Source organism: Nothobranchius furzeri, chromosome 15 (genome assembly GCF_043380555.1).
Source record: "Nothobranchius furzeri strain GRZ-AD chromosome 15, NfurGRZ-RIMD1, whole genome shotgun sequence".
In the NCBI taxonomy this organism is placed as follows: Eukaryota; Metazoa; Chordata; class Actinopteri; order Cyprinodontiformes; family Nothobranchiidae; genus Nothobranchius; species Nothobranchius furzeri.
In genome coordinates, this window is record NC_091755.1 from 37,284,878 (window position 1) to 37,311,312 (window position 26,435).

Consider the following 26,435-nt stretch of genomic DNA (forward strand, 5'->3'; position numbering starts at 1 on the left):
AAGGGAGTATTCCTCTCCACTGTCGCTAAATGCTTGCTTAGTATGAGGATTGCTGTAAAGACTCTGACACTAGTCAGTGACTCGATGCAACCTGCTGGGTTCCTAATATGGAAAACTTTTTGCTGATTGGCCTGAACTGTATTGGAATGTTTACTGTGTGAAGTGCATTGAGACGAAGCTTGTCGTTATTTGGCGCTATGTAAATAAACCTGAAATTAATTGATGGCTTTTGTTGTTGTGTTGTAACCTTTATTGTTGTGTGTTGCAGCGTTTGTATGTTCTTGAACCTTCTGGGCTACCGTAGTATGAAAAGCCATCTAGAACAGGTAAGATACTTGTTAAAGAGCAAGTCAACCCCTACCAGAGTCTAACTCCACTCCCACTTCATGTTTGAAAAATGCAACAAATGCTGTTGTCAGGCAGACCGAGAGGGCGGAGCTGCTAACAAATACACACACACACACACAGGCTCACGACAGCATTGTGACATCATAATGTACCAGTTTAATCATAGTATACCTCTTAGCCAATAGCGGTGGCAGATTTAGATTAAAATACAGTGCAGAGTTTTTACCTGACAATGGCACAACACTGCCAGTTTTAGGCAGAATATTAAAATTTTAACAAAAATGCACTGAAGTGCCAAATTGACTACACGTGTCTGCAGCACGATTAGACACTCGTTTATTTAGTTTAGCAGCAAAAAATAAAAGTTTATTTCGGGGTGACTTGCTCTTTAAGTAATATTTCCATCAAATCGCACCTTAAACATCCGGGTGAGTCAGACCTCTTTACTCAGAGACGATCTCTGAGGCGGTTAAAGAGGAAAAGGAGGGGCGGAAATGGAGAGCGTGTCGCCTCCGCTCTGAACTCACGAGTGCTGCCAGAAAACAACACCCAGAGTGTGTAGGTGTCCTGTCCGGGTGTTAGGGTCCGAGTGTGAGTGGGCTCAGAGTTTAAAACTGAGTTAAAGTGTTAAAGTTAGCGCGGTCGTTTTGGTCGAGCTCGCCCTGATCCGCGTCTACAGGTAAGAGCCACCAAGCAGCTGCTGGGAACAATGGCTGATTGGTGCTTCTGCTTTAGGAAACCAGTAAAGCTTTCAGCCGGAGAGGCTTTTGTTCAGCAGTTTACACAAACTAATGGAGACAGGCTGGGAAAGTTTGGCTCAAACCAGTTTTTTTCCACTAAGAGGTTTAACTGGGAAGCAGGAAATGTTTGTTGACTGATTTCAACACAAAAATTCAAGTCAGCTGTTTTGATACTTAATCTGTGTTTCTTACAGATAACAGAGCCAGCGCCAACAATGAACAGTAAGTTCTTATGAGGGCTTGGAAAATGTTTTAACATCTCTTTTTGGTTTATTAGGACTTGGATCTACTAATTAATCTGTAGTTTACACCACCTTTACACTGTACACCACTCAGGTCTATTTAAACACCGTTCTTATACAATAACACATCAGAGCTGAATGTTTATCAGTAATATTTATGTTACTAAATAAAGGACATATTGTCATAACAAGCTACCATTTGGTGGATCAAGTTAAACTAGGACCGCCACATCCAGCTCACTAGACCCTTCCACCAGACCCCCTAATCCTTCGGGCCCTTAAGTCCCCCAAATGGGGTACTTTGAAGTTTAGCAGCAAAAATCATGTCCCACTTATCAATAGTTGTTTAAATTCTCCAAACAAAACTACAACTATAATCAAAGCAGTATTAATAAATTAAGATACGATAATGCTTTATTTTAAAGAGCAGCTGGCCCTCGAACACATGTAGTTGAAGACTCCAGGATGTTGTGTGGTGAAAGCATGAAGTCGGTTTTCATTTTCAGAGCTTGTTTTCTCCACAAATCCTGTAATTATGTTTCTATTTTCAGACTTCTACACTGTAGTGTCCAACTTGTTCCGTTATCCAGATATTAAGATGAATTAATTTAATTTTAGAAGTGAAGGAGACTTAAATAAATGGTTTTAAAAGGACTCTAAATACACACACACACACACACACACACACACACACACACACACACACACACACACACACACACACACACACACAGCTCTAATCTATCTTAAGTTGCTTTTATTATAGAGTGTATTGTTTTTAAAAATCATTGTTTTAATGGTTGTGCAGCACCAGGCTAAAGGTCAAAGGTGACAGATCATTTGCTGCTGTGGCCCCCAGACTCTGGACCTCTCTCCCCCTGAGCCTGAGATCAGTGGACTCAGTGGTCTCCTTTAAAAAGCAGCTGAAGACTCACTTGTTCAAGCTGGCTTTTGTATGACCTTCTTCACCTCTCTCTCTTTATTCTGCTCTCCCCACCTATTCCACCTTCCTCAGGATCCACTGATTTCCCTCTTATTCACTCTCTCTTTCTTAACATTTCACAATTGTCTATTTTTTGCTAATTTTAAATACATTTTTAACCACTTTCTAAATTTTTATATTTTTACATTTTTTTGTTTTTGTGAAGCGCCTCGTGATTTTTATCTTGAGGTGCTATAGAAACGATCTTTTCTTCTTCTAAGTTCAAATAAAAGTATCTGTGTTTCAGCTCATGCAGTGCTGCTGACTGATGCTGCAAGAGAAAGTTGGAGGAAAAAAACAGATTGAAATGTTCTTTATTATATTTTCAGATCAAGATTATCTCTAATCTTCCTGATATTAATTCCTATTTGTGGTGCTTTTAGTTTAAGCTCAGCGACATTGTAATCAAACGTGTTGCTTGTTAAAATGATGCAGATAATGTTTCTGTCAGTCACCTTTAAATCTGTGTTTGTATCTTTGATCTAAACCACATTTTAGTCTAAATGGAATAAACAGGTCGTGTTTGTTTCAGTACTGTCCTAAGTAATCAGATTACTGGTTGGATATGCTGTTCCACCAGTAAGCCGAGCGTGTGCTGATGGAACTGTGACACTTTTATCCTGCTCTAACCTTCCAGGGACAGATATGAAGAACCTGACAACACACACCAGTGTGACAGCACGTGAGTTGCTGTGCTTTAACAGCAGATATTCACTTTAGACGCAGCTTTGTGCTGATTAACACGGGCGTTTGTGTTTTGCCGCCAGAGCCGGCTGCTTCGTCACCGTTCGCCACACCAGCAGGAACCACCATCATTCAGGGTAACGCTTCTTCCCGTTCGTCTCTGTGCGGGCCTGTGTAGTAGTCGGCTAACTCACTCTCACATACCACAGAAGAAGAAACTTGTGACCTTTCCCCTTTCATGCATCTCCTTTAAATCTGTCCTTCTCCAGCGGTGACCACAGCAGCCCCCTCTGGTCCAGACTCTGCTGTTATTGCAGGTATGTGCTCCTCCCCAGAAGTTTCTCCTCCTAACGTTCTAAACACCCAAATGCATTGTCTTTATCGTGTTAGTGGTTGTAGTCGTCATCCTGCTGACCGTAGCCGTCCTGGGCTTCCTGCTCTACCGGTATCTCTGCCACAACAAGGGCGACTACAGGACGACGGGGGAGCTGGCTCCCGGAGAGGACGGCGATGAGGACGACGGCAATCAGACCGCCACTGAGAAGAAGGAGTACTTCATATAAACCTGCAGGAAGAGTGGGCGGCATCAGAGAAAAGCAAAGACAAACTAAGGATCTGATGATTTGGGACTTTTTGTATGAATCCAGTTTTAAAGGGGAGGCTGCTACACAAACCCCATCTTAAAGGACTATGGTAGGAATGCACGTGAAACCAAAGACCGGAGCAGGGCGTGTATGCGAAGCATGCGGGAGAACAACTGTTGTGCTTCAGAATAGCCGAGCCTGTCCTGAAACAGGTGGTGGAGTTTTAAACGCGTCTGCTGCAGCAACAAGATCAGGAGAGAAGCAGCAGCATTGTTTTATTAGTGACACTAAACCACGTTTCAGGTTGTCTTACCGTATTCGTCTCTGACGTTATCATCCACATGCACGCTGTTACTTACTGAACTTTTTATTTTTTTATAAAAGGCTTTTCTGTGCTATCTGCTTTTGTTACTGCTGGATTCCTTTTCCAGGTTCTGGTTACTGGTTGCTTTGGTTTTAATGGAAGGTGACAGTTTGTCTTTGGACGTGTCATTAAAGTGCGACGTTGTTTCATCAGGATGTTCGTCTCCCTGCTGATTTTTGCTCGAATCGTATTCACGATGAATGACCCGCATTTGTGTGGCGGCTTTCTGAGGACGGACTCCAAAGCGCTTTACACCACAAGTGTATCATTCATCCATTCACACACACATTCACTCACTGACGGTGATGAGCTACGATGTAGCCACAGCTGCCCTGACAGGCGAGGCTGCCGAGTACCGGCGTCACCAGTCCCTCCGAGCACCAGCAGGTAAGGTGGGTTATGTGTCTTGCCCAAGGACACAACAGCAGAGTTCTCTGCCGGGATCAGTCCTGCAGCCCTCTGATTTCTGGACAACCCGCTTTACCTCCTGAGCTGCTGCTGCTCTCATGACTACAGACTGTTTTATATCATGTACAATTTAGAGCTGCACGGTGACTGAATTGATAACCCTGTTGCCTTGCAGCAAGAAGGTTGCCGGTTCAAATCCGGACTGCATCCTATGTCAGGCTGGCATGTTCTCATGTATATGTGGGTTTCCTCCAACTGCTTGCATGCTCGGTAAGCTGGAGACTAAATTGTCCCTAGGAGCGAGTGTAACTGGTTGTCTCCTGTAATGGACTGGAGACGTGTCCTGGCTGTCTCCTACCTCTCACTCGATGAGGACAGGAGTTAGAGACTACACTTCCTGTGACCTTACTGGGAAAGATGATGAGTAGATGTATGATTCATCAAATAGAAAAGAAAAACCATTTACCTGCATTGTCAGCCAATCACATAGCAGCAGCTCATTTCATCTAGCTGTCTGGGGTGGAGACAACCTGCTGCTGCTGGTGAGGGGGAGGTGTTCTTGTCCCACTCTGGACCCCGTAGTGTCACCCAAGGCTGGTTTAAACCCCACAGCCTACCCGAGTCCATGTCCATCCATTTATGAACACATGGACCCATCTTCTACTTCCATTTGGACATGAACCTTGTCTGTCACCATCCAGCTCATCAAACACGACGTGTCCTAAAATAAATGTTAAAGTGATTGTAAGCTGTGCTGTAATTAGTCTAACCGATCTTCTCCGTTTCACAATGACCACAATGAACCAGTGAGTGGTTCAACAACAACAGGGTTGTTAGATGCTGTTAATCCAACAGATTTAGGGTTATTTTTAAAAGTATTTTTTTATCATTCAAGGTGTTTTGTGTAAATGATGTAAATCTGAGAGAGTAAATTAGACTGAGATTAGGATTGTCCCCGTCAGCTGGAGGAAATTTGTTTACATGGAATCAAACAGCACAGGTGAGTAAACCGTCTAATAAATCAAGTTTAGATTCGTCTCCTTTCCAGGTTTACATGAATCGCAAATGACTCCAAACTGCAGTTGCTTTTAGCTAAATGTCTCCAGGAACCACAGGATGGACTTCAACAAAACTCAGGAAGTGATCATCATGGGACGTTAACCCAATTCAAGATGGCTGCCCCAGCTGATTGGAACACAAAAGCAGCTAACGCAGTCAGTTTCACAGATCTTGAGCTAAAATTTGGTGCCATTTAAGCAGAGTTTCATTCACATTAAGCACCGAAATGCCAACAAATAGTGAAACATCTGCTTGGGACCAGGCAGCCACTTCCATGTATCTGAACTATTTTTCCTCTGACAGTGGCGGTTTTACCATTAGGCATAGGTCGGCGGCCGCCTGGGGCCCCCTTGTGTTGGGGGCCCCCTAGCCCTGACCGCCGGTAACCCTCTCTCAATGCCACAATGGACTATTCCTTTAAGACGCCGATGCACAAACAGGAAGTGATTGGTGGTCAATCCACTCCAATCCAGTTGGTGGCGGGAATGCACCAAATTGTTGTTTGCCAAGTGCCATAAGACCACAAATAATGATAAAAAGAGAAAGCAGAAAAAGAAGAAGAGAGGCGGGAGCGTTCGTAACAAAGTCGAAGCGGTAGTCAAAACATGAAGCATGAAATGGAGTTATCCCAGTGGCTCCAATAAGAAAGAAGCAGCATGCTTCATAACAGCTTTTATTTTCACTTCTGAAAGTGACGTCGTTTTTTAATGTAAATATCAAAAGGAAGCAGAAAGGAAAGACAATGGAAAATGTTTAAAGGGAGGAAAACATAGACCAAAATGGAAAATGGAAGAAAAAAAGGTAAAAGCACAGGAGAAGAAAGCAGAGCAAATATTGAAAGCACTCAAAGGGAGAGAAAGACAGGAAAAAAGAGGATTAATAAAATGTGAAAATGACTCATGTCAGAAGAGGGTGGAGTTTCGCAAATCCAGTTAAAGGTAAGATTGTTGAAAAGTTCGTGTAAGCGGGCCCCCGTGTCGGTGTTCACCTTGGGCCCCCAAATAGCTAAATCCGCCACTGCTCTTTGGTATGTTTGTTCTGTGATCCATCAAACTCCATTGCTTGGTAGCGGCGCTCTGAGGAAGGCTACGGCGTTAGCCGAAACTGGTCAGCTTAAAAAAAACAAACAAATCTTTACTACGCTGTTTAGATAAGAACCAAGCAATGGTTCTTTAAGGAATGTTAGACCTTTAATTAAATTGCTTTACACTGCATTCATGTTTTTGAAAAACAGACATGTGTTTTTAAACCATCATTTCCCTTCGACAGTGTCTAGCCTTAAAAAGGAAAAGCAAACAGGTAGATATACAGACACTAAACCCTCAGAGGTTATCCACGACCACGGGACGAGACGCACGGCTCCACCAAAACCTACGTGTGCAGAAAATAACAAACTCACCCCGGTTCAAATTTCCAAAATAACCTTTATTCTAAACTTACATTTTAAATTTTAAGTTTAGTATAAAAAAGTTAAGTGCACCTAAGTTCTTTTTTTTCCAAAGTATTTCATCTTTGACATTTCTCAGCAAACTGTAGTGACACTCATCTCCTTTAGTAATCTTAAAAGATAGAATGCGTACCAAAGTCCATCTCATCACTTTAGTACGTACATCCGTTCTACAAAATGTTGTAAAGAGAATCCCTGAACTTTAAATGTCCATAATCCTTCAACAGTGTGTTCCATTTGCTTGCTGTGGTTGGCATAGCATCTACTGCTCAGCTGTACGAAGCCGCCGTTACGCTGATGAACAACCAGAAACACGTTTGGTTTACTCTGGACTCTTGATAGCTGTGGCCTTCGTGTCCCTCCAGCTGAGCAGTATGACGTGGCGGCTGGAGTACGAATGATTGAATGAATGAATAAAAACACGTTTGTTTAAAAAAAAACCTTATGTGCTTTTCAAAATAAAAGCTGCTGCACCAGATGTTTGTCACATTTGATGTGTTAGCTCCTGTGTGCGCAGCAGATATTTATCATCAATCCAAACAGGTGGCCTTAAAAAAACACACCAACCTTTGTGTTTAGCTACAGCCACAGCTATTAAAAGTTCTAATGATGTGTCGGATACCCAGTGACACTCTCACAGCACGACGATAAACACTCACAAATATCGAGATGATGGTAGCCACACCGATAGCTCCGTCAGAATCAAACACTTCGTTTGGGTTTGCTAGATGCGGTTTCACGTAAAGACTCTTAAAGGTGTTCGCTCCCCCAGGCGAGTTACCAACACGGTGCATCGCTACGGTGCTTTAATATGGACTAGATGTGCTTAAAAATCTAAGATTGTGGAATTTCACAGCTTTCTCAAAAAAAAAAAAAACATTTTTTTTATTTAACAGGATGCAGAAAGAAAGTGGACCCTCGTCTGCTCAGCAGTGCATTTCAGAGAAAAGGAACATTGCAGCTAAAGTACACAACAACTCAAAGATGGCGGTGACTCACACACAGACACAAACACTTTAACGATGGCCGTCACGGTGGACCGAAGGCTCCAGGAGCCAACGGCGTCACAACATCTGGATCCAGGATAAGTCGGCTTTAAAACGGTGATGCTTAAATGATCTTTGGTACAACCAGCTCATTGGTTATACTATCAAATTTATTAGCCTAACTACTCATGTGAATTCCTGTGATGTTCACAAGAACTTAGAAAAGAAAACATGATTCTTTTTCCTCTGAAGGCGGCCATTTTCTGAAGAAACGTGGTTGATACTAAATGATATAGCGACAGGAAATAAAAACGTAGCTCTGAAAATCTGTACAATAAACATTTAGTGATAAAACTCTGGGTATCCGACTGTGAAACAGAAACAGGATGCATAAGAAGCTCAAATGTTACACCAACCACCCTTACCCTCATCTTACTATTTGGATTTACTTTGAACTTCTTTCCTTTAAGTTTACTGAAGTTAATTTGCTTCGATTCAGGGCTATCCCCAGTGCTCTTTGGCACTTGACTATGTTCATCTACAAGTTGCCCGACAAGGTACAGTAAACCACTTAAGATATTGCATTAAATCTATTAAACTTGTTTTCTTTTGCTTTAAATTGAATTTATTTAATTTACAGCTGATTCAAACGGAACGGTCTCTCAGACCGTTCACTGTGCAACAAATTTGATGTGGTTTTCTTTTTGACACTGTGCAAAAGACAAGACAGTTCTAACTAAAAGCATCAAGGATGCCAAATCTTTTGTTTTTTTCTTATAGAGCTGAGATGTGGCGTCTCATGACCATCCTACTGGTATTTACACATTTAACTATTGCACACCGATTAATTCAACTACACTAAATATTTAAAAAAAGACAGGTGGAGAGTTCTTTTTATTTGACTGCAACTTTGCGTTTCACTTTCACCATAAAGCAGCTAAACTAGGTAATGCAGGTCTGGTGTTCTGACTCTGTGGGTTTTACAGGAAGAAGAGGACATCTCAGTGCCATTTGTGGCCATTTGATCAAAGAAGAACGGGTCTCCTGAACAGATGCCTGAAAGAAGTCCAATCTGGAATGATTTAAGAGATTCGGTCAAATGAAAGATTACAGGAAGTATCACAACATTTAAAATCAGCGTTTTGTCCTCTCCAAGCGGCGACGGTCATCTCTAGGTCAGAAGTGGAGTACTGTACCTTTCACAAAGGGCTCTAAAATATTACATTCCATTAGGTGATATCAGTATTGTGGCATGGCCAAGCAGCCTGAAGAGGAAGGCGTATGGAGTAAGGGAGGGTCTGGGGAATCATCTGGGACGGGGGTACGGTTTAGGCATAAACAAGGAGGGGAGTAGCTGCTGTTACCAGATGGTATAACCTCCACTGGATCCGCCCAGGAAGAAGTTGTTCTTGCGCTGTGTCATGACAACATTGGCACCCTGCATGGCAGCCAGCTGAGCTGCATTAGGGGGGTGTCCAGGGGGTGGGGGCTAGAGAAGAGGAGAAACGAGCTCAGTGGCAGGTTAAGAGTTACAAAGGCCTTGGCTACAGGTTAAGTCACTCCGTACTCACTGGGATGGAAACACTGCTGCCAGCTGTGAAACGAGCTCCAGCATCAAAGCCACCGTCCACCATCACTGTTGAACCAGGGGGGTAAACAGCTCCCATGTGATAGTAAGCCATGGGAACGTTCTGGCCCACCGGACCAACGGGCATGTGTGGCTGCATGGGCATGTACACCTGAGCACCAGGGTAGGGAGAGGACATCTGAGGCACCTGACCAGGCACCTGAGGTGGAAGCACGTATCTGGGCTGGTATATCTGCATACAAAGACACGAGAAACAGATTTAATTGAAGAATACTAAAAAAAAAAAAAAAGCTAATCTAGGCTTGACCTGTAGATGCAAGCGTTACCTCAGAATATGCAGGTGGTGTGTCTGAGTATGGAGGTGCCTGAGGAGACATTTGCATAGCAGGAGGGTATACAGGTGCAGAGCTCTGCTGAGGGTACACAGCCTGCTGTGGGTATGAGCCTGCAAAACAACATTTCACTTTTAAACACGCACAGCTGAAGAATTATGGGATGAGAACCGTTTCATTATTACTAGGGATGTAAGAAAATATCGATATGGCAATATATCGTGATATTTTTCGCAGCAATATTATATCGATATTCAAAAGCTGTGTATCAGAAATATCGATATGGCAATATATCGCGATATTTTTCCAGCAATATTATATCGATATTCAAAAGCCGCATATAGGAAATATCGATATGGCAATATATCGTGATATTTTTCCCTGTGATTATTACATTGATATTCAAAAGCCGTGTATCTAATTCTTGAAAGAATGCAAACATGCAAACATTTGTGTATTTTCTTTTCGTTTTGTGCAATTCAATCGCCACCCGCTAGTTGGCAGCAGTGTGCAACGGGTTTTGTTTCCACCATTGAACTGTAAATCCCTCCATCATGGTTCAGATACCTCATGTTAAACATGTTACATATCAGTTTTGACTGTTTATTGAACATGCTTATAATAAATTCAGTAAAAAATAGCTTGTAACGTCTGACTGAATGTATCGCAATATATCAGGATACATCGTATCGTCTCCCCTGTATCGTGATATGTATCGTATCGCCAGAATTACAAAAATACACATCCCTGATTATTACTAATGACTTTGACTACTAACATTAAGCTGCAAGTACTTCTTCTCAATCATCATCATCATCATAAATAAACTGATGCTGCTTCTGAGTGGAGATGGGAGGGAGCTGATTACATTTACAGCTAAATACATGAAATTATTACTGATGTGAACGCAACTACTGAGTGGTACACGTTACAGAAAATCCCAATGTCTTGTATACTGAAGCTAACGTTGGTCTTTTTCGGGTACAACTTTGAACGTTTCTACATTTTACAGACAAAAGAACAAAAACCAGATTTTGACACAAAGTGTCTTTAGGTCCAACATTTGGCGGCAGTAAAAGAAAGAACAATGTTTAAATATTGATGGAAACATGTTATTTAATATCATCAGGGGGGATTTATTTAAGCAACTGAAACTGTTGTGCATAATTATAACAAACTATGTGATGACTGTAGCAAGTCTGTCACTGCCAAGAGAGTTTCTAGTTTTGTTTTGAGTGCATTGTATGGCAAACAATACCAGGAAACTAGACATAATCACTTTTCTCAGCCCAGACAGTATAAGCAAAGGGTAAAAATGTATTACTTGTAAAAACACAAGTGAACGGATTAGAAATTAATAAAATGTAAATGGAAGATTTTATTATAAAGCCGAATCTGATTAACACAACGCACAAAAGCCTGGTGGTTAGTAAACAAATGTGAATTTTACATTTTCTTTGTCTTTCCAACATGACAAATCGACCATCGCGCATTACAGTTTGAATAAAATGTCTGCTTCTATTTTAGCTTTAGTGAAACAATTAATTCAGTAAGAAAAATATCATGAAATGTCATTAGCATTAGCCACGAACAAAGATGTCATGCTACAAAAAGACAATCTAAGCTCAAATAAGACAAACAAAAGAAGAAATAAACAACCTGGTGCATTTTTGCGCCGAACAGGTCTAAAAACATAAATGTAACCGGGATGTTCTTTGTTAACAAGAACTCCCCCCCTCCCCAACAAAAACAGGAAAGCCATGTCAGATTTGCTTTTATAATCACGTTAGCTTGCTGGAACACATCTGACCGGCCCGTTTTGGTCAAATAACAAAATGTGAAACTAAATTCGGACATCCGACGTTAGCAATATCCAAGACAGCTTGGTTCGGAGTGTGCGTCAGTTTATTGTTATGTACGTAGCTTCAGTTGGCCACAACGCGAGCTCCTCGTCTTTCCTTACAACGCCAACGTCAAGTAACGAGTAGCTAGCTGGAAAATGAAACACACGACGGAGAAATACCTTTGTTATTCATTGTTGTGGACTGATTCGGAGGCTGAGGAACATCAGATTAAACGGCGCTTTGTGTATCTTGTCTCGGCCTTATAATAGCTTACGGCTTGACACTTCCTTGTTTCTCAGCTTCTTGTTGTTGTGGAAGTGGTTACGTCACCCGTTCTTTATCTGCGGTCGGACGCACGCTCAGTTTCACCTGCACGCGCGCGCCCCCTTCTGGAGGAAATGAGATTTGTTTTTAAAGGAATATGAAAAGCACAAAAAACCCTAAATATTAGCTAAACGTAAAATGAAATTAATACTTAAGTGCGTACTACAATCAGTGTTGGGCAAGTTACTTCAATACTGTAATGCATTATCTATTACTTGTTACCCTCATTTTAAAGTAATTCATTACATTACAATATTACTGATTTTAAAATGTAAGGCATTAAACTACTTTTGAACTACTTTAAGTTACTTTCAACAATACAACTTCAATATGAATCTGGTAATCTGACGCTCAGTGAGCTCATGACATATATGTGGAAAGTGATGTGGTGTCTGAGCAAGCCCCCACAATGCAAGAGCAAGTCTATGGAAACCCATTGTCCATATATGTATGTCGATGTGTCTGAGCTAGCTAGGGTTGCTGTTAAAAACAGTCAGATATAATAACAGTGCTTTAAAATTATTGTTTATTAAATAAAAGCAACAACAATCTGTACTCTCAGCACGCTGCCATCTTATATTAACTGAGCATGGTGGGGGCTCCAAGCCTATATTTGCCTTGGTCCCCAAATGCCTTGATATGGCCCTGGATGTGGGACTGACTTCTGGGGTGATCTGATTCTATCACATGTATAAATATTAAATGCTTATATATTATTGCTTTTCACTGGTAAAAATGTGTATTGGGGATAAATCTACCTACTTTTTTCTTTTGAAGCACTTTGTTTTGTTTTCTTGATTTTATTTGAATAATTTCCTGCCCTTTTTCTCTCTAACCTTCCTGCATGCTGCATGTTTTCTCCGTCTTCCAGAAAAACTGTTCCCTAAATTTCTTACTTTCTAACTAATCAGCCAAAGGGATCTACCAAACCCACAAAAAAATAAAATAAACATTTTTTTAAAAAAAGCTTAATATTCGTTGCGCTCCAGCAGCAATAAGTTGAAATCACCGGGGCACAGATTATGAAGTCAGCTGAAAAGTACATGAAGTACCAGAGAATATGGACTGATATAAACGATCGCACACGAATTACTTTGTTTTGGTCAGAGGCGTGTCCAGGGAGTGGCCTGGGGTAGCACATGCCACCCTTGGAATCTGATTGGCCACCCCAGGTGCCATCACACTAATTTACCTTTAAATAGGCTTTTCATTGTCCACAAAAGGCTTGGGGGTAAAACAAAAAAAGCATAACCATTGGTGCCACCCATGCACAAAGTTGTCCCTCAACTGGGCCACCCCATTTTAAAAGATATGGACACGCCACTGGTTTTGGTGGAGCGATTTTGTGAATATAACAGCGGCCGCGCGCAGGACGCAGCTGGAGTATTTGAGCCATTACCGCTGCGTCCTCTCTGCTCATAGAACGCCCGCAAAGCTGAGTCCATAAATGACGTCATATATGTAGATACTGGATCTTTTTTCAGGCTTCCCGCAATTTGAACTGATTCTGGGTTTAAAAAAGCATTGTAATTACCGCGTTACTGACAATTGTACCGAGTAAATGTTTTTCTTTCCCTGTAATGCCTTACTTTAACACATTACAGCAAAAAGCAATGCATTACAGTAATTAATTACTTTTGTACCACGTTACTCCCAACACTGACTACAATATTACGATATAGTTTTTTAATACTTGTTACTGCATGTTCATTGTTTTCAGTAGATTTTGCCTACAGCCTCATGTGGGGGTGGATGATGGTCTGCTGCTGCGAAATGCTCACTCTCAGCTGGACGTGTGAGATTCACTGTATTTTTTTATATTTCCTGTGCTATCAGTGCAACGCAGACGTGTTTGCTGAGTGAGAAACTGCTCATGGGATCAGTTCATCAACATAACAAGTTGCTGATTATCTGACGAGTCTCAGTGTGTTTAACTGAGGAGAGCTCTGATGTGGTGATCTCTGCAGTGGATGTGGATCCTGTCTTCACCTCTGTTCACCGATCTCTGGCTCTCTTTACATCTGAGAATGTTCCCAGCAGCAGGAGTTCTGGGATGATCAAGAAATATATGCCATTGCACAGCTCCCACAGTTTTCCTTTTCAGTGCTATTTATTTAGACGTAGTCACTATGATTGTCAGTATATCTAACCAGTATGTTTATTAAACTAATTTTGTGACACACACACACACACACACACACACACACACACACACACACACACACACATTAGGGCTGTCGCAATAATCGCAAGAACAATATATCACGATATTAAGAAACCCACCGCGCTGCATGACGTGCCACCGCAATTACCGCACTTGATTAAATCTCGCGACAGCGCATGCTGAGAGGTAAAGTCCGCGCTGATCGAGGAGATAGTAGGGCACTTTTTTTTATTTCTGTTAGATGTTGCAGCCAAATTTGCATTTCAAAGTTAAACCTCCTGAATGTTGTTTTTAAGTTCAGTCAGAGAATGCCGTTACTGCCCTTTGATCTGCATTCAATAAAGTGTTAAAAATGGCCATGTATTTTTTTCTAACATTTTTAAATGTGTAAGCACAATTTTTCAAAGGAAATATTGTCACGAGTTTAGTAATTAACAAACAAATTTGCTAAGTACATTAATAAAAACGGGGTGCAATAATATCGCATATCGCAATATTGAGCTGCCCTGACTCACCGCAGGGGGAATTCCTCACACACACACACACACACACACACACACACACACACACACACACACACACACACACACACACACACGCACACACACACACACACACACACACACACACACACACACACACACACACACACGCACGCACACACACACACACACACACACACACACACACACACACACACACACACACACACACAACATAGCAACCAGCTATTAGCAGCAAATGTTTTAATCACCGAGAAGATGACACACCACATTTCTGATGCTGTTAGTTGATAAGTTATTTAGACAGTTAATTATTGAAAGTGTATTTATTCGGATCTATGAAATCTTGTCTTATTTTACACAACTAGTTAAAAACACTGTCTGACACTTGTTGAATAAACTTTTAATAGTATCACTTTTGTCTAAGCTAAAGTTGTTTTTCTCTAACACAAAAGAGCTAAAACATCCCAACGTGACTAAATGTCTAACTAGTGCGTGGCAGATGGGAACTAAAGAATGTTCAGGAACACTGATTAAATACACAAATGGTATGCCATAAAAACATATTATTAGCATTAATTTATTTCTGAGTAAAACTTATTTGAGCAAAAACAACAAAAGTTTTCACAAATACACAGAAAACCCAAAAATCACAAAAAAGTTGTAGCAGAAATGTTCTGCTTGGCGGATTAAAGGAAATACTATTATATCATACTCTGTTATATTATAAATACTTTACTATTTTGATGTTATATGTTATAATTAGAAATTCTAGAGTGTGGGGAATAAATATAGCTGTATAAATGCTTATGTCTATGATGGCCTAAATACCAGAGGTGTGGACAAGTCACTTCTTTGCAAGTGAAAAGCAAGTCACATGTCTTTCCAGTCAATGAGTGAAGTCCGAGTCGAGTCCAAGTCCTTAACTTTGAATTTTCAAGTCATAATCAAGTCATCTGTCCAGCTTTGATTTAATGACAATGATAATAAATAAATTCCAAAAATAAAGCTTCTTAAAGCTTCATTTATTCGTGCTGCTGCATTTAGCCGTACAAGATCACACCCAGAACAAAGAATGATTTATAATTTTCGTCCATGTCGCGCCACTTTCGTGCTAAAATATCAAAAATGCTCAAGTCAGCATCAAGTCAACAGATGCAAGTCGATTCAAGTCGCAAGTCATTGGCGTCGAGTCCGAGTCAAGTCGTAAGTCTTTATAGACTTTATCAAGTCATGTCAGAAGTCATTAAAATAATGACTCGAATTCAAGTCATGTGACTCGAGTCCACACCTCTGCTACATACAGAAGAGCAAGCCCAAGCAGATTTTAAAAGAATACTGTTAATTTTTAACGGATTATGAATTCATTAACCAGTCTTTCAGGCTCTAGTTGTAACACAAGCTTGGCGCATTGTGGAAAAAAACATAATAAATGTGTATTTCCGTGACGGCGGCTGCGCCCCTGCTCGGGCTGCGGCCCCTTTAAGAGAACCATGGCACCGCTCAAGTCGAGGCAGACATTTTTCAATGCAAGATTTTTTTCTTGCATAAATTATGTTCATGACGTAGTGCAAAAGGACAATATTGAGGCAATTTTACCGGACTTCGCAGCTCCGGGGGGGATCCGGGGGGCACCTGGAGGGTTCGTGACGCGCCGAACTGTAGCAGAAGGGGTTTCGTCATTAAATATTAAGAGACGGAAGATCCTAACGCTGCAGCCCTTCTTATCAATGCAAATACCTCTCTTTTGTGTGCAGCCACAGCGCCTGTCTGGGAGCTGAGTTGAATTTCTAATTATGTGTGACTGAAACAAACTGTGCCAAGGACCTCTTCAAAAGCGCCAGATTGCGGAAAATAGGCAGCATTTTCACGGTAAGTTGTCTAAAATACCCGGACGGGGTTCAGGGCTGCGTTGCGTGCGCGTAGCAGCGAAATGGCGAGAGGAAATGAGTTTCGGTTAATATGCAATGCTCGTAATTAGCATAATTTATATATTTATGATAAAGAGCGAGAAATGCATAATATTCGGTCTCTGCGGGAGTTGACACGGTTTCCGTGGGCTGTGCTCGGTGCTTGTCCGGAAAAGTGGCTTTTTATTGGGCAGAATGGGGGTGGGGGTGCTATATCTATGCACCCCCACCCACCCCAGCTGAAGTTTGACAGATCCTTATTTCTCACGGGGCTTTGCTGCTGCAGGAAACGCGTCTTCCTCAGGATCTGCGCTGAATTTGTGATCAGCTGCCGAACATAACGATCAAGTTTAGTTTCTCTGTTTATTTATGGATTTGCAGCCGGAGTGAACCATCACACGGCCTGTTTAGGCCCCTCTAAACAAAATCTGCTCCTGAAATGACAGAAATATCCTCAAATTAAAGAAATGCCCCACTACGGTCAGCATTCTTATTCATAATAACTAGGAGGAAAAGGGGGCCCGTGGCCAGATGGGGGCCATCGATCATCTTTGGCTCAAACCCAAAAGATCATTTTTGTAGTTTTATTTTGTTATTGTCGTAAATAGTTTATGTGAAAACTGTCTGCTGCAACATGGGGGAGTCTATTTCCGATAGAAACCTGCTTTGATTTCTCAATAACAGACGTCCTCTGTATAATTAGATAGATAGATAGATAGATAGATAGATAGATAGATAGATAGATAGATAGATAGATAGATAGATAGATAGATGATAGATAGATATTCACACTAGACTTTCTGGCCAAAGGGGGCTAGAGTGATGGGCCAGCCAACTTATAAGGTAGCCATTTGCCCGATTGGCCCCTTTTGATCCCCAGTAAATGGCACCAGTGATTGCAACGACTGCATTTGCAAAACCAGTATCTGTGTTCCCAGAATGCCAGGTAGCCCGTGACTGTGGTGGTACAGAGAGCCATGAACTCCCAGGATGCTCCACTCACCGTCAATGAGCAGGTACCACTCCTATGTTCCTCAGAGAACACGGAGCCTCCTCTAACAGACATCTAGCCTAAAGTTCTTGTCTGGGTTTTGCTTCTCCTACCTTCCTCTCTCCTCATGTATGAACCTCCTCCATCACAGGAGAGTGTTTTGTGTGATCTGGACCAACTTGTGTGTTCCTGCTTGACGCTAGCTGCTTCACGCTAACTAACCTTTAGACATCGTCAGCGAACCAAAGCAATGCTCTTCGTGGATGCATGGAGCTGAGCTTGAGGATAGCACTGCTTGAGTTTCTTGTTTGGCTGATGTGCTTTTTTCATTGTTTCTGTTCTCATCGGCTCACCTGGTGGATCTTTTGTTTCATCCTGTTCGGTTTAGTTGGGGGTCGCCCTGTCCTAACATGTGCCTGGCTTCTCTATCCTCCTTAGCCATTCACTGTCTGACTGCAGAAGTATTTTTTCAGCCATTTAAAATCCTGCACATTGACATTTCCTGCCAGGGACCATCAGGTTCGTCACTCTTTTCCTGCATGTACCCGTCCTCCAGCTCAGCCTTTGAACTAGCGCTTTTATTATTTTTTATGAATCTGATCACCAGCTAAAACTCCGCAGGAAAGGGGGAAGGAGTATTACACTTGGGTTACTTTACTTTACACCCCCTGGACTTGAGAGGCTTTTAACACATTTTATTCAAACAAGTCTGCAAACACAGGGGCGTGTCCAGGGGGTGGCCTGGGGTAGCACATGCCACCCCTGGAATCTAATTGGCCACCCCAGGTGCCACCACACTAATTTACCTTTAAATGGGCTTTTCATTGGCCACAAAAGGCTTGGGGGTAAAAAAAAAAAAAAAAAGGCATAACCATTGGTGCCACCCATGCACAAAGTTGTGCCTCACCTGGGCCACCCCATTTTAAAAGATCTTGACACGCCACTGTGCAAACAAATGCACAGAGGTCACTTATGTTCAAATTATCAGGCTGTTTTACATTTGAAGCATCTCAGGATTTGTTCCTGACCCCTCTAGGTTATTGTCATGTCTGGTCACGAGACTATTCGGGTCCTAGAAGTAGAGGTGGATGCCTCTCTGCCTTCATCAGCACAAGATGGGAAGTCGGAGCACAAACCTGAGGAGGTGGTGGATCAGTTTACGGAGAAATCTGAGGCCAGTAGCCCTCAGAGCAGCCCCGTGGTGCCCCAGAGAGCCGGGGAAGCAGGTAAAGGATGATCAGACCAACAATATTCAACTCATTACACAAACCTGACAGTACTGACAGCTGTGAAGAGAATGTGCAAGGATCAATGCCGGCTGTGCTCCCACAGTGATGGCTGAGCAGCAGGTGGCGTCTGTGGATGCTGCGGTCTCTGCTGTCCAAACGCTGACTCCTGCTGCTCCCATCAGCGTGTCCCTGTCCCAGCCCCACGCTGCCATGCCCATCGCGGTACAAGGCTGTCCCCAGGTGCTGACTGCACACTTCCTTCATGCAAATTTCTGCACATCCAAACAATAAACGTTCATTGAACGAGTTCCTCTTTCCCTGTAGGTTCTGACACAGGAGGGTCTAGCTTCTCTTATGACCGGCATGATGGCTCAGACGGGGTCACTGGGTCAGCCTCTACTCATCCCTCTCAACATGGCTGGCTCCATCGGGGGCCAGGGTGGCCTAGCTGTCCTCACCCTCCCCACCACCAACGTAGCTACTCTCCCTGGTCTCACTGCAGCAAACCCAGCCGGAAACCTCCTCAAGCTGCCCTTTGCTGGCCTTCAAGGTAAAGCACTAATCAGATGAAACTCAGCACCTTTTTTTTCTGATTCACATCAAAGCTAGCGCCAGCAATAAAGGCTGTGAGTGCAGAGGCCTTCCGTGGACTAGTTCACTAGTGCGATAGTGAGACACCGCTATATGATAACCACGGTTTCCCTAAAGCTTGGTTTATGCTTGTCACATTCACTTTCTGCGCGGTGATGTGGCTCGCGGATGGAACACGCTTCACAACTCGCAGCGTTTATGGTTTGTGCGGCTCGTCTCTGCGGTGAGCCAATATTCTCCCAAACTGTAGGGGGCAGCATGGAGCTCTACGGCATGCATCCAACACTACACCATAGTAGAAGTAGAAATTACTGTTTACAACATGGCATTTCAGCATTTTTAACAGCGTCCTCGTCTTTTCCGACAGTGCGAGCTATTTCTCGCCAAGAATTATTAACAACATGTTGATCACGGTGATCTCTGAGAGCTGAATCATACAAATGTCTGTAATTACGAACCTCTGCCATACTAGTTCTTGCCGGTCCGCCATGTTTTTCCGCGTCCGTCCGTCCGTCCGCGTGGGTAGAAATTCCGAGGTGCGCGTTGCGGAAATCTTGGGCCGTGCGGAGACGCGGTGGAGGGGCGCGGTTGTTAAAATGACGCAACTTTTCCGCGCGGAGCCGTGCGGACCTCGCGGACGCGTCAAGCATAAACCAACCTTTATACCACTGACAGTAGCTTTAACGTTTCTCTTTAGCTGATGCCGATGTTATGGGCAGGAGCTGCATTTGCATCCTTTAAAATGTCATCAGAAACGTTCTAATAAAACAAAAGTATGTGTTCTAGCAGCTTAGCTTCATTCTAAGTTAAAACATTGGTTCTTTGTGAATGATTAACCTGACAGCGTCTCGTCTTTCTCAGCTGCAACAGTCCTGAACTCAGTCCAGCCTCAGCTGCAGACCAGTGCCCAGACGGTTTTCCAGCCCCAAACGGCCTCCATCCAGCCCATACAGCAGCTGCCACCTCCGCAAACGCAGGCCGCTAACGCGCAGGTCACCGGTGCTCCGGCCACGTCTGCAGCCTCCACCATCTCTCAGTCCAACATATCAGTAGCAGCACTCCAGACAGCGGGACTGTCCATCAACCCGGCCATCGTAGGGTTCTATCTGTTTTCCTTTCTGCGTGTAACTCATTACAGCTTGGCCCATGTGTTTAGTGAACATGCTGTGATTTATTTGCTCAGATCAACGCTGCCTCTTTGGGAGCGCAGCCTCAGTTTCTCAGTACCCTCACATCCTCTCCCATCATCAACAGTGCCATAACCAGCATGGCTGGCCTCACCAGTCAGATCATCACAAACACACAGGGACAGGTGGGTGCCAGACGCTCTTACTGCGGTACCGCAAATGTACTACAAGAAAAATCTAAATAGTCTCATGCATTTTCTTAAAGAGCCAGCAATCATGCTGCTGCTTCATGTGGTGAACACGCTTTATCACAGCCTCTGACGGTCAGAGCTGATTGTGTCTGACATAAAATATGAATCTGCTTTGGTGGGCTCAGTGAGAAGCCGCACTGAAGCGGCGCTGATCTACCTGGGCATAGACACGGGACATCACGAAACCCTGACTATGACGAGTCTTCAGATTCACTTTTGGTTTTACTCGGTCACATGGTACATTTTGACTTGTCCTGACGTTTCCAGGTCATCGGGACCCTCCCACTGCTGGTGAACCCAGCCTCTCTAGGCGCAGGTGCAGCAGCTCCCGCTCTCCCCCTGCAGGGTTTTCAGGTCCAGACCGTCACCCCACAGCTGCTCTTCAACACCCAGGGCCAAATTATTGCAGCTGTAGGTAATGGACCTGCAGCTGTTGCAACTTCTGCTTCAGTTCTGCCTAAAACATCAGCTCCCCCAACACTTAACAAGTCTAGCTCACAGGTAGGGAAACACAACTCTGTTTGAGTATTTCTGGTGCAAAAATGGAAAAAAATACTCATTAAATACTCACTGATTGCTAATGTAACGGAACTCGTAATTTTATCATTCTTGCCTCGTCACGTGGACCACGTAAAAGCCTGGAGACGCACAAAAATGCCAAACATACAGTTTCTGCACAATGGTTTGATAGAGGTTCACTGAAAAGTGACACAAATTATCAATGGGATTTACACAAGAAGGATTCCTTTTGGACACCTTTTATAATTTCTTCTGACATGTTTTAGTTGTGATGCTTTTGAACCCATTTAGGTTGTATTAAGGACTAACACCGTTTGTCTTGCCCAGGCTTCAGTAACAAGTGTTACGCAGTCACCGGTGGTCATTGCGCCACAGCCTTCTTTACTGAAGAGCCCGACCACGCTCTCCTCTGCAGCGCCCATCACCTGTGGAGACATGGCGAAAGTGGGCCAGCTCGTCAGCAGTACGTAGTCCTCCTCCTCCTCCTCCTCCTCCTCCATCAAACAGGTTTAAAGTAGGTAGGTATTTATAACCACACTTGCCTCACTCACAGAACCCCAGCAGACAGTCAGCAGCGAGGAAGGCATTAATTTGGAGGAAATTCGAGAGTTCGCCAAGAATTTCAAGATCCGACGGCTGTCCTTGGGTCTTACGCAGACACAAGTAGGGCAGGCCCTCACTGCAACAGAGGGGCCAGCCTACAGCCAGTCAGCCATCTGCAGGTAAATCACTTTTTGTCCTGGTGCACAGATCATCTCACTACACCAGGGGTGTCAAACTCATTTTAGCTCAGGGGCCACATTGAGGGAAATCTAGTCCCAAGTGGGCCGGACCGGTAAATTAAAAAAAAAGAACTTCAGATTGTTTTCTTTGTATTAATACAGTCAATATAAAACAAGGCTGGAGCCTGAGGACAGTGTAGTACAAGTACAACACTAGGGCTGTCGCGGTTGAGGAATTCCTCCTGCGGTGATTCAGGGTGGCTTAATATTGCGGTGTGCGATATTATTGCAGCACTTCTTTTTTTTATTGCAGTACTATCTAAACATAATGTTTACACATTTAAAAAAGGTTAAAAATTGCCGTGCCTTCTTTAATAACACTTTACTGAATGCAGATCAAAGGGCAGTAACAACACAGATCATCACAAACACACAGGGACAGGTGGGTGCCAGACGCTCTTACTGCGGTACCGCAAATGTACTACAAGAACAATCTAAATAGTTTGTTTCTCCGACAGTCGGAGTCCGACTGAACTTAAAAACAACAAAATTCAGGAGGTTAAACTTTTAAATGCAAATTTGGCTGCAGCATCTAACAAATAAGAAACAAGTCCCCATTTTGTTTAGTTGTTTAAAATCAAGCATAAAAAATTACATGTACCGGGCGCGCGCGCGCCGGGGGGCGGGCGCACTATCATTTCACTTTCACACACACAAATGACGGTGATTTATAGCTCGGTCACGTCCTTGTTACCTACAAGCAAAACCAGCATGTTAACCATATATGGTTTGAGAGAGGATCTGAGAGGGGTGGCAACATTTCCAGCAACACTGAAAACCCTCTCGGATGGTGCGCTCGTAGCACTAACACACACGTACTTGCGTGCGACTCTGGCGAGCAAAGGGAATCTCTCCTGGTTGTTGCTCCACCATGTCAGGGAGGTTTCTTTAGGGTGGATGCATTCCTCCTGCAGGTAGCGAGTGAGCTCCAGCTCGGCTCAAACTCTCTTCGGGACGGTTGCAGAAGCAGTGCTTGTCCGGGACTTCAGCAGGTCTCCGAGCATTTATTTATTTATTTTTGCCGCTGGTGGCAGCTCTGTCTCGGCCAAGGACCCTGGCTGCGCAGCAGCTGACGTACTGAAAACCAAAGTGCTCCCAAAGGAGCGAAGTGACGTTTCGTTTTGATACCAGTGCAGCCATCCTTCTCAACATGCATCATTGAGTTGAACCAAGTTCAGTAATCGCGGTGGCGCATGATGCAGCGCGGTGGGCTTCTTCATATTGCGATATTTCATTTTTGCGGTTACCGCGACAGCCCTATACAACACCTGAAGTGTACTTGAAAATTTGAAAAAAAAAAAAAAAATCAACAAATAAAAAAACATTCCTTAGTGATTCAAAGAGCTTACAGATCACATGGCTAGATCAGTTCCATGCAGCACTTAAAGTATATTTGACTCATTTTACTTTACATCTTTTAGCTTTCACCAGCACATCAACATCAGAAGTCACATCCTGAGTGGTGGCCAACTTCAGGATGTGATTCAAGTTCTTGTGTGAGCCTTGAGCGCAGCTTTGTTTTATTTATACTCATTACAGAGAAAACTTGCTCACAAAGATAAGTTTATTTTCACTCTACATTGTAAAGTATGAAAATGAAGTTTACACAACCATCTCGCGGGCCGGATTTAACCCGCTTGCAGGCCGGATTCGGCCCGCGGGCCGCATGTTTGACACCCCTGCACTACACCCTTTTTCTGTTTCAAAAAGAGCAACAACACTAATGCTAATGCCCTGTTGATCAGTAAAATTAGCTTCTCTTGCAAGATATATTTTATTATTTAAAGAGTTTTTACACAACACGCACATTTAACCATCGGTAAACACACGGACATAAATGTAAACCAGATTAAGTTAAACACCACAAAGTTAGTTTTCTCTGACTCCAGGTTTGAAAAGCTGGACATTACCCCCAAGAGCGCTCAGAAGCTGAAGCCGGTGCTGGAGAAGTGGCTGGCCGAGGCCGAGCACTGGAACCAGAAGGGCCAGCAGAACCTGATGGAGTTTGTCGGTGGCGAACCGTCCAAGAAGCGCAAGCGGCGTACCAGTTTCACGCCTCAGGCCATAGAAGTCCTTAACTCCTACTTTGAGAAGAACGCTCTGCCCACAGGTCAGGAGATCACAGAGATTGCACGAGAGCTAAACTATGACAGAGAGGTGGTGCGGGTGTGGTTCTGCAACCGACGACAGACGCTGAAAAACACCAGCAAGATCAATGTCTTCCAGGTCTAGTGGCGACGTCCTTTTGGGAGGATTCTCCACTCGTCGTTTGTCCTTTTGGGAATTTGAACGCAGCACCACAGATGCAGACTGAGTTGAGGTTGAAGAAAATATTTTATTTTTTAGAAATGAAGAAAATGACACATTAAATGAACGCTAGGAGTTGGAGCAGTGATGCATATTCAGTTATCCTGCATGCTCCATTTAACTCATAAGTTACAATGAACCCTCTGGAGGCAGGTGTTGCAGATTTGCAATGTTAAATTCTACCTACCTGGTTACTCCACACACGTATTTCATGAGCATTTTTCACTCAGAAGTACCGCTGAAGGACTTAGTTGTTAGTCCTTTTATCAAAACTTATTTGAGCCTGAGAGGGATAAACAGGCAGTTTTATAAGCTAACTCCTCTGATGTGTTGCATATTTGGTCCCACTGGTTTAAGATATATATGTTTGTCTCAGTAAATAACGGCATCGTCGTTTAATTCCTTCTTTAGACGTGAATGTTTTCCTTTTCTGATGGTTTTTGATCTTCATCAGAGCTACCCTGGACTCCTGATGCTGCCCCCGAGCTTTGGGACAATCACCACTCTGGTGTTTCTCAGTGGATAATCACTCCCCCCAACATGAAGCATTAATATGCTGTTTTTTTTAATTTTTTTAACCACAGTGTGCACTCTGACTGACTGGTTTCTGTCAAATTTGCCAATTGCCTATTTTGCCAAAATTGTGAACTACTTTTTAACTTTAACTTGGTTTAATTTTACGTGACTTTCTTAAATATGTGTGTAGGATTTCTATTCCTCTGTGTTTATTCCCTTTCTAACTGGAATGTTTATTCCCGGTTTCTTAGATGTTTTAATTCTAAAATTAATCAAATTGTGTGAGAGAGTAAAAAAAAGTATTGAACATTTCAGCAGAGGAAGATTTTGTACATTATTGTGTTATGACTTTCAGTTTTGAATGAGTTGGTGGACAGTTTGCGTATGCAATATGAAGTTATTGTCATTTGGGGACAAAACATTGGCAATTACCCTTCTCTTTGCAACTGTTTGGAGGGTCGTTTGCACTTTAGTAAGACCAGGGAAAGTGAAAGAGTATAAATGTTTCAGTTCTGTTTAGTGACACGTTTGTTGTATAGATAAAATCCAATGCTTTTCATTTATCTCCCTGGATCAGTAAGAAGCTGTGCAAAATGTAGCAGTACTGGCAAACATGCAAGCTTATTATTCACTTTTAAAGCAGATTGAATTGCAGCTAGATAGAACAAGGTCGTATGCTTTAGCTACAGAAATGTTTGTAAAATCATAAGTTAAATGATGCATTTAATACCTCATATTTGCCTTTTGACTGACGTAAGGCCTTTATTGGAGCACAACTAATTATACAAGTGTTAAAAAAGTTTTAGTTTTAATCTCTTCAATCCCAACAATTAAAGGACATATATAACATTGTTTACTTTCCTAAGTTATCCAACAGATGGGTAAAATATTCAAATGAAAGCTAATATTAGATTGCGAAGGCGCCAAATGCCAGGTTTTTTGTGAAAAACAAATCGGATCAGTTTTTTTGTTGTTATTTTTCATTATAAAATAAACCCTCTTTATAAACAACTCTGTACTTTCAAGTGTTATTTTTAATACAATTATACTCTGAATGAACTATGATATTTGGAGAGATGCTGAGAGGCTCAAAAATATTTATCTTTAAATAAATGTAATGTCTATTGTCAAGTTGCATACTATTCAATACTATCTTTTTTCCGGAACTGCGCTGCTCTGGGTGGCTGCATGTTGGAGTAGCTCTGTTGACGATATGTAAGTTTTGCCTTTTCTTGGGCATTTTTTCTTCTAGTTCCTCAAGAAAAACTGTATTTTTTGGACACTTTACTTTTCTGTTTCTGGTGCTGTGAAGCTTGGAGGATTTTTACAGCTGTTTTTTAGCTTTTTTCACTTTTTGAGCATTTGTTATTATGCGTAACCATGGCAACAAGCTGGTTTACAATCGGGAGCAGCTGATTAACATTGGAAAGGCTGAAATAATACCTCAACTGAAGCCACAAATCCCAAATGAGCTAAAACACAAGAAGCATGGGTGCAGAGCGGGAGCAAAACGGAGACAGAGAAAGAGGAAATTCAAACCATCTCTTCCATCGATCATAATGGGCAATGTGAGATCACTGGCCAACAAGATGGAGGAACTCCAAGACCTTTCA

General features: G+C 42.7%; 3 protein-coding genes across 4 annotated transcripts; 2 read left to right on the forward strand and 1 right to left on the reverse strand.

The window, feature by feature from the left end:
• The first annotated feature begins 801 nt into the window (after positions 1–801).
• Positions 802–4,099, forward strand: LOC107390396 (small cell adhesion glycoprotein). Its single transcript, XM_015967071.3, has 6 exons — positions 802–1,027; positions 1,283–1,310; positions 2,950–2,994; positions 3,080–3,133; positions 3,266–3,313; positions 3,387–4,099. The coding sequence occupies exons 2-6, from the start codon at positions 1,304–1,306 to the stop codon at positions 3,557–3,559; spliced, it is 327 nt and encodes a 108-aa protein (XP_015822557.1). The 5' UTR covers positions 802–1,027; positions 1,283–1,303; the 3' UTR covers positions 3,560–4,099.
• A 2,716-nt stretch (positions 4,100–6,815) lies between these two features.
• Positions 6,816–11,951, reverse strand: dazap2 (DAZ associated protein 2). The gene is made up of 4 exons (XM_015967072.3): positions 11,788–11,951; positions 9,759–9,877; positions 9,416–9,664; positions 6,816–9,333 (listed from the first exon to the last, which is right to left on the reverse strand). Exons 1-4 carry the CDS (start codon positions 11,798–11,800, stop codon positions 9,205–9,207), a joined length of 510 nt encoding a protein of 169 aa, XP_015822558.1. The 5' UTR covers positions 11,801–11,951; the 3' UTR covers positions 6,816–9,204.
• A 4,221-nt stretch (positions 11,952–16,172) lies between these two features.
• Positions 16,173–25,833, forward strand: pou6f1 (POU class 6 homeobox 1). 2 transcript variants are annotated; one of them, XM_015967073.3, is made up of 11 exons: positions 16,173–16,471; positions 17,448–17,525; positions 18,537–18,726; positions 18,833–18,969; positions 19,054–19,279; positions 20,182–20,414; positions 20,504–20,632; positions 20,966–21,199; positions 21,545–21,680; positions 21,771–21,939; positions 23,889–25,833. In XM_015967073.3, the coding sequence occupies exons 2-11, from the start codon at positions 17,487–17,489 to the stop codon at positions 24,229–24,231; spliced, it is 1,836 nt and encodes a 611-aa protein (XP_015822559.3). In that variant the 5' UTR covers positions 16,173–16,471; positions 17,448–17,486; the 3' UTR covers positions 24,232–25,833. The 2 variants fall into 2 exon arrangements, with proteins under 2 accessions (XP_015822559.3, XP_070401311.1); XM_070545210.1 differs by lacking the exons at positions 16,173–16,471; positions 17,448–17,525 and adding an exon at positions 17,547–18,019.
• Positions 25,834–26,435: the final 602 nt, after the last annotated feature.